The sequence below is a fragment of the Chiloscyllium plagiosum genome, chromosome 26 (genome assembly GCF_004010195.1).
Source record: "Chiloscyllium plagiosum isolate BGI_BamShark_2017 chromosome 26, ASM401019v2, whole genome shotgun sequence".
In the NCBI taxonomy this organism is placed as follows: domain Eukaryota; kingdom Metazoa; phylum Chordata; class Chondrichthyes; order Orectolobiformes; family Hemiscylliidae; genus Chiloscyllium; species Chiloscyllium plagiosum.
The window spans coordinates 39,821,038-39,828,846 of NC_057735.1; the positions used below are offsets into that span (position 1 = coordinate 39,821,038).

Consider the following 7,809-nt stretch of genomic DNA (forward strand, 5'->3'; position numbering starts at 1 on the left):
GTGGGCTCCATGATAAGCTGTTCCAAAAAGCCATCTTGTAAGCATTCCATGAATTCCCTTTCTTTGGATCCACTGGCAACATTATTTACCCAGTCCACCTGCATATTCAAGTCTCCCATGATCACTGTGACCTTGCCTTTCTGACATGCCTTCTCTATTTCCCGGTATATGTTGTTGGATCCACTGGCAACATTATTTACCCAGTCCACCTGCATATTCAAGTCTCCCATGATCACTGTGACCTTGCCTTTCTGACATGCCTTCTCTATTTCCCGGTATATGTTGCGGCCCTGGTCCTGACCACTGTTAGGAGGTCTGTATCTAACTCCCATTATGGTTTTTTAGCCTTTGTGGTTCCGCAATTCCACCCACCCTCATTCTCCTTTAATATTCTTAAAGAACCTCTTTGGATTTACCCTAATCTTCTCTGCCAAGGCTATCTTGTGCCTCCTTTTCGCCAACCTGATTTCTTTCTTCAGTAAACTTCTTTATCTCCTATATACCTCCAGGAATTCCCTTGATCCCAGCTGCTTGTACCTGAGCCATACCTCAATTTTTCTGGGTCAAAGCCTCAATACTTCTTGTCACCCAGGGTTCCCTATTCCTGTCAACCTTGTTTTTCACTCTCACAAGTCCTTAAACTTTAGCTATCTTACTTTTAAAAGTCTCCCACATGCCGGAGGTCACCTTGCCTGCAAACAAACTATGACGATCAATCCCTGCAAGCTTCTAATTGCGTCAAAATTTGCCTTGCCCCAATTTAGAATTTGTAAATGTGGAGCAGTTTTATCCCTTTCCGCAACTATTTTAAAATTAATAGAACTATTGTCACTGGTCCCCCATTGTCATCTCAGTTACCTGTCCTGACCTATTTCCCAACAGTAAGTAGAGTTTTGCCCCTTCCCAAGTAGGGCGCTTTATATACTGCTGGAGGGAATTTTCCTGAACGCATTTAACAAATTCCACCCATCTAAGATCTTAATGCTATGGCAGTCCCAGTCTATGTTAGGAAAATTAAAATCCTATACATGTCTCCCGAATCTCCCAGCATATTTGTTCCTTAATTCCCGTTGACTATTTGGGAGCCTATAGTTCAATCTCAAAAACGTCACTACCCCCTTCTTATTCTTAGATCCACCCACAAAGCTTCACTGGATGATTCTTCAGTTATTTCATCTCTGATTACTGCTGTGATATTCCCCTTAATCAAAAAGGCATCTCCTCTCCCCTCTTTCCACGACCTCTGTCCTGCCTAAAGCATATGTCCCCTGGCACATTAAGCTGCCAATCCTGTCCCTCCTTTAGCCATGTTTCTGTAACAGTCATAATATCCCAGTCCCATGTACCTATCCACACCGTGTTCATTGGTCTCACCTGTCAGCCCTCTTGCATTGAAATAGATGCTATTTAATCCAACAGGCATTCCTTACTACCTGTCATGTTCCAGCCTGACCTGTCATTTAAACTTACTATCTCTCGTTCTCATTTTTGAAGGCACCTATTTCTTTACCCACTATTAGCCTCTCCCAATCAACTTTTGAAAGCTCTTGCCTTACTTCAATTTAGATATTGAACTTTTAGATCAGGCCTATCCTTTTTATTTTAAAATTAATAGAATTATGATCACTAGCCCAAAGTACTCCCCTACTGACACCGCACCTCACTTGCCCTGCCTTATTTCGTAAGAGATCAAGTTTTGCTCCTCCTCTAGTAAGTACATCCACATTCTGAAGCAGAACATTTTCTTGTACACACTTAACAAATTCCTCTCCATCCAAGCCCTTAACACTATGGCAGTCGCAGTCTGTGTTTGAAAAGTTAAAATTCCCTACCCTTTACAATCCTATCATTCTTATTATAGAATCCCAAAAGTGTGGATGCAGGCCATTCAACCCATCGAGTCAACAATGAAAGCAATAACAATATTGAATTGTGGATTACCTTAGCTGGGCTTTATTTGGACTGAAATGTAATTTTGAACACCCCATTGCAAAGAAATAAAAGTACTGCTAAATGGTACGAGAGAAGAGGGATTAAGAAAAGAAATTGAAACTTTATCAATAGGGCCAAAAAGTGGACAGTATAATACTGCTATGTTGGAGTCAAAGATTTGGCATAAGTTAACTAAGCAGTAGCATTCTCCAAACAAAAATATGGTGGTCACAATTAATAAAATTCCATTTATTTTCAAATCCATTTTGTAAGTTCATTTGGAACAGATCCCTGGGGCTAAATCTTTACTGAAATACATAAACAATACAAACATGTCCATGTACCTCCTGTGCTTTGCTAAGTCGATCAGGCTTCATTCACTCACTTTGTATCAAGATATTTGTCTGTGTAATAGGATGGTCAGACATAATTCCTAAGAATTTGTTAAATGAACGTTAGTTTGTGAAAATCAAATCTATCTCTGGGTAGGGAGTTGTAATTGATTTAAATATTTCTGTACTAGTTGGGGGAGCAGAGGAAACTACTTATGCTTGTATCATCCTTTGTAAGAATGTATGCAAAAATTGTACTGGGGAAAAATATTTGAGAATAGGAAATAATGTAGTTGCTGACATTGTCATGAATTGTTGTAGAAAGCAAACCCAGTACTGCTATATTAAACAAGGATGAAGGATGAAACAATCCTAGAAACTTTGCAACTTTGCAACTTTGTACAATAACAATGGTTTTTCTTTATTAGATGATGTGGATAGGTATGCAAAACATCAGCCATAAAGTTAAATATAATGAGGTACACCCTTGGTGAAAATCAATAAATAATGAACAGTGCAATTTCTGTCATAAACAAAATTTTTGGACAACTTGGAACATTGCAGTTGATATCAGAACAGCATGAAACTCCATTCAAATGCCCAAACCATAAAATACAATTTGGTACTTGTAAGTATATCTTGGGCATCTCTATAAAAAACTAAAAAAAAACATCAAACAGAGATATGTACCAACAGGCACTGCCTGCTAGTACTTTCAGGTGGTTACAAACGTACTATAGAGCACATGGGTCCAGTTGCCCTGCACAAACTGAACAGCATACAACACAATGACAAAGCTCAGTTCCAGCTTAAATAGTTCTTTGGCAGAGTGGTGGATTTGTCGCATTCAAATTAAAAATATGCTACCTCATTAGCTAGTTGACACTTCAACAGTTATGTGTTGTGTGTTAACCTGCAGCTACATAGAATCCTCCCCTCTCCCATGACATTTACTTCAGCAGTCATAGACATGTAAAAAACAGAAGGTCAACAAGTGTGCATGGGCAGAAATGCAGAGTTGCAGTTCTACATCAGTGACAAGCAATGGATACAAGTATTATGGTGCAGAACAAATATACTGACATACTCGCAAAACAAAAAAATTAGAAAATGGTGTTAGACTGGGTATTTCTGATTTTAGCTGATGTTGGCAGGATGGCTGCAGTGGGCTCCACATTTGCCCTTTATCTCAAGACTATTCCTGAATATTTCAAATATCTGCAGAGGAGGAGTGTGCAGAGATGTGAGGAGAGAGGTGTTGACTTGTACACACATGTGGGACGTGATTCCATGCACTGATTACATGACGTCAACTGTGGATGTGCAAAAAGCATACAGGTGACAAAGGTCATGTCACAGGTGACTGATGTCTTTGGGCATCTGCACCAACATGGACTCTCATCAACCATCTTCATAGTGGGAATACATACTCCAGAAACAAATGCAATTACAGTTTTATGCCATGCAAAGATCTGGATATGATACAGGATGGTATAATCTTTATCTTGCCAAGCAATAACTTGGTAATGTTTGCGTAGTAACTGCAAGGTCAATCAAACTGATGGTCCCTTGAATTCAGTGAAAATAGTTTGCAATACTATAATGCATGTTCAGATTTATTAGTTGTACCAATTTGTATTAAGAACATGTCAATTTAGTCCAGAAATATCCTTCAAAAAATTAAACAGCTTTAATACTGTAATTGGAATAGCTTTAAATGAACACTGGTCTATCTAAAAAAACATTTCTAGTGCTAGGCATCTATTCAGTGATTTAATATCAAATTGATTTTATTTCCATGTTGAAAACGGCTTTCTGGTATCCTTCAATCGATTGCCTTTGTTGAGAGAAGGCCCCATACGAGGCTTCCCCTCACATTCCACACCCTCATTTTGTGCTAACTCTTCGTCATATCTGAGGAAAGAAGAAGGAGCGTGAACATCTTTCAGACCAAGAACTATCCAAAAGCTGGCTTCTACAATTTGAAATAAAGCTTTTCATTAAATGCAACTATTCAGACTGTACAAGCGCTGTTGTGCACATGTAAAGCTAGCTCAAACAGACGATCACAGCAATTTCTTCACAAATGCTGAGGTCACTTGTAATGGTTCAAGCAATGCTGGGGAATTGTGCAAAGTGAAGTTGAACGAGAACAGAAGTTGCAGAAGTCAAACGAAAGAAATAAGGGACGTTTAAATGATTATTATAATCAGAGTAAGAAGTCACCCAAAGGAAGAACCTTGTGAGGCAAATAAGGCAGAGATTCAATTAAAGAGATTTTCAGGAGATTGGAAAGGCAATAAACGATTAAAACTTTGAAGGAGAGTCCAGTGGAACAGAATTGTGTACTTTAAAGGAAGAAAATGGATGACAGGAGCAGGGAAATAGTTAAGTTGGGAACAGAGAGATAGACATTAAGCTCTTAAATTGATGGGAGTACGTCACCAACCCTGGTGTGGGTAGTGGGTGTAGGATTAACTTTTCATGTAAACTGAGTGTGCCAATGTACTAATTTGGGACAAGGTCATGTTTGTGGAAACCTTCATTTTCAAGTAAATTGAATCCTTACGTCTTTCTTCCTCTGTAATGGTGCCTTGTGACTTGCTGTCAGAAGAACTGTCAGAACCAACTATTGACTCACTGCCATTCTCTGAAATATGTTAAGGAGGAACAAAAGAAAATAGGAAGGCATAACAATCTGCTAAAAGACTAAACTTACAACAGTTCATAATGTCCAAGTGCTTCCTTCGGTGGGCATCTGCTCCATTTGCAGTCCGGCATCTCACCATTTGGTACAACAATGTTTAAAGTGTCATTGATGAGGTTGTATTTCAGAATACGGTCATTAGCAGTGGTAGAAGAAAGAGAAGGGGATGCATTCACCTAAATGAAGTAATTTAAGTAAAAAAATTGAGGTGCAAAATTGTTTTAATTTTTTTTGTTAGAAATCATATTCAGTGATTACCTCAATGAGCCACGGCTTCAATTTGTCATCAATGATGATGTCGTAACCATAACATTCAAAACAGTGGCGATCATTAATCATAACAGGCTGTGAAAATTAAAAAAAAACATTTTGTTCATGAGGAATTTTGTCAGACAACCACTTAACAAAATGTTGCAACATGGTTTAGATATTAAAATATTGTGAATATCAAATTTAAGACAATGATACAAATACAAAGGCTGCGGTAGCCTTAGACATAATAATGCAAATAATTTTCTTAAGCATCAAAGCTTTTCTTTTAGGGAAGTCATCTGAGCTGACAGTTCCATTCATATCGCCAGACAAGCCTTCCTGTTTGGCAGAAAGATGGCGCTATAAGTCATTATCAAACAGATTTATGATAGGTGGGCTAACAGAGCCAAAGGCTTTAGTGGTGCAAATACACAGTTACAGCATTACAACACATAATATAATGGTCTTTCAATAAAAGAGCTGGGCACCTTATATCTATGTTCTCAATATAATAACAAGAAAGAAAATAAGAGCATTACACAGCATTTTCAGGACCGGGGTCTTTTCAATGTGCTTTACGGTGAATGAATTATTTTTGAAGTGTAATATATTAAATGTGATAGCTTATTTGTGCACAGACAGCTCCCATACACAAGAGTACACTCAAAGCTCTCGTGTTGTTCACAGCCCTGGCAACTGTGTCTTTAAAGTCCAGGAAATTTAGTCCTGTTCTCACTTAATTGCTGTTTTCCCCTTGTTTGAATTTGGTAATCCTAGAGGTTTGGAAAAGACTACTTCCTAATTAGTGCATAAATTATAAATTTAGGAAAACCAGAATCTGAGATTTACACAATTCAATATGACTATGGATTTATACACTGTACCTAACCCCTCATGCTTCTTCATATCCTCACAAATGGCCCACAAACAAGTTGAATAACTAATCTATATCATATTAAAGCACCACATTATATTTCAATGGCATTAAAATATTTTTCTGGGATCTGTAATGAAAAAAAATTATAGCTTGCAGGGTAAAAAAAGTATCAACATTTCTAAAGCACCTTATCATGTACTCACTATCCCAAAGTACTTTACAATGAATACACTGATTTTCAAGTGTAACTGATAAAACATAGAACAGTACAGGCCCTTCAGCCCTCAACGTTGTGCTGGGCATCTATCCTACTCTAAGCTATTGTTGCAATGTAATTAAAGACAGCAACCAAATTTCACACAGCAAAGTCACAGTCAGATAATTAAAGATATTTTTGTTTTTTTTTAAATTTTCTTTTGTGCTGTTCAATATAGGCCAGGTCCTTGTGCACCTTCATTTTACCGAGGGATTATTTAGGGTCACCTGGAATGGCAGATTGTTTAATACTTTGTTCAAAAAGATGGCTCATGCAATAACACAGCACACGTTCAATACTACACTGAAGCATCAGCTGGGGTTGTGCTCTCATGTTCATACTGGGCTTGAACTTGCACCCTTTTCCATCAGAGAGAGAGAGAGAGAGAGAGATAAGAAGTGCCATTAAACTGAGCCAAACCAACAGGAAAGAATTTACTTCATTTTCCCCTATTTACCAATTGATATTGAAGTGTTTTACATGATCTCTTGCAATCTCCAATTTCTAAACTGTTTCCTATTAGACATTACTCATTTACTAATTCCTTACATCTGTCATCACTTAGGCTGCAATGCTCCCCTGGAACTCCAACCCATCACATATTAATCCCAGTGCCACTCTGAGAAATTACATTATGCATATATTACATCTTTAAAAATTAAGATTTATGTTCATTTGATAAAGCCAATGCTTTCTCATTATTTTACTTTGTTCCTCAGTTCCCACATCTCTACCATCTTGCAATGCACAGTAACAATGTTGAACAAAATAGACTAAATAGTCAAAGCAATAGCAAAAGGTTCTTTATAAAGGATTTTATTTTGAGGTATAAGCTACTTCTTTGTATACTCAACCTGTATCATTGCTAAATAAACTTGTGGTACACTGACAAACAGCATTACCTACAGAATCAGAAGAGTACCCTACATAAGATTGTACAGCAAGTAAAATCCAGCTGTTTAAAATATGAATTGAGTAAGAACACCAGAAAGACAAAAATAATAGTAATTAGAAGGAATGCATCATCTATAACTAGAGTGAGGATTTAAGTGAACGGTGTCATTCTGAAACAAGCTTGTCATCGAGTCATAGAGATGTAAAGCATGGAAACAGACCCTTTGGTCCAATTTGTCCACGCTGACCAGATATCCCAACCTAATCTAGTCCCACTTGCCAGCACCTGGCCCATATCCTTCCAAACCCTTTCTATTCATATACCCATCCAGATGCCGTTCCAATGTTGCAATTGTACCAGCCTCCACCACTTCCTCTGGCAGCTCATTCCATATACGCACCACCCTCTGTGTGAAAAAGTTGCCCCTTAGGTCTCTATTAAATTCTTCCTCTTTCACCCTAAACCTATGCCCTCTAGTTCTGGACTCCCCCAGCCCAGAGAAAAGACCTTGTCTGTTTACTCTATCCATGCCCCTCATGATTTTATAAACCTCTATAA

General features: G+C 38.0%; 1 protein-coding gene across 2 annotated transcripts in view; it reads right to left on the bottom strand.

Moving 5' to 3' along the window:
* Positions 1–2,664: 2,664 nt before the first annotated feature.
* Positions 2,665–7,809, bottom strand: part of LOC122563273 (probable tubulin polyglutamylase TTLL1) — a 32,456-nt gene continuing 27,311 nt past the window's right edge. For both annotated transcript variants that reach the window (XM_043716955.1, XM_043716956.1), the window contains 3 exons: positions 5,230–5,316; positions 4,984–5,147; positions 2,665–4,178 (listed from right to left, as the gene is read on the bottom strand). In XM_043716955.1, coding sequence (XP_043572890.1) covers positions 4,055–4,178; positions 4,984–5,147; positions 5,230–5,316 — 375 coding nt within the window. In that variant the 3' untranslated portion in view covers positions 2,665–4,054. The remainder of the gene's footprint in view (positions 4,179–4,983; positions 5,148–5,229; positions 5,317–7,809) is intronic.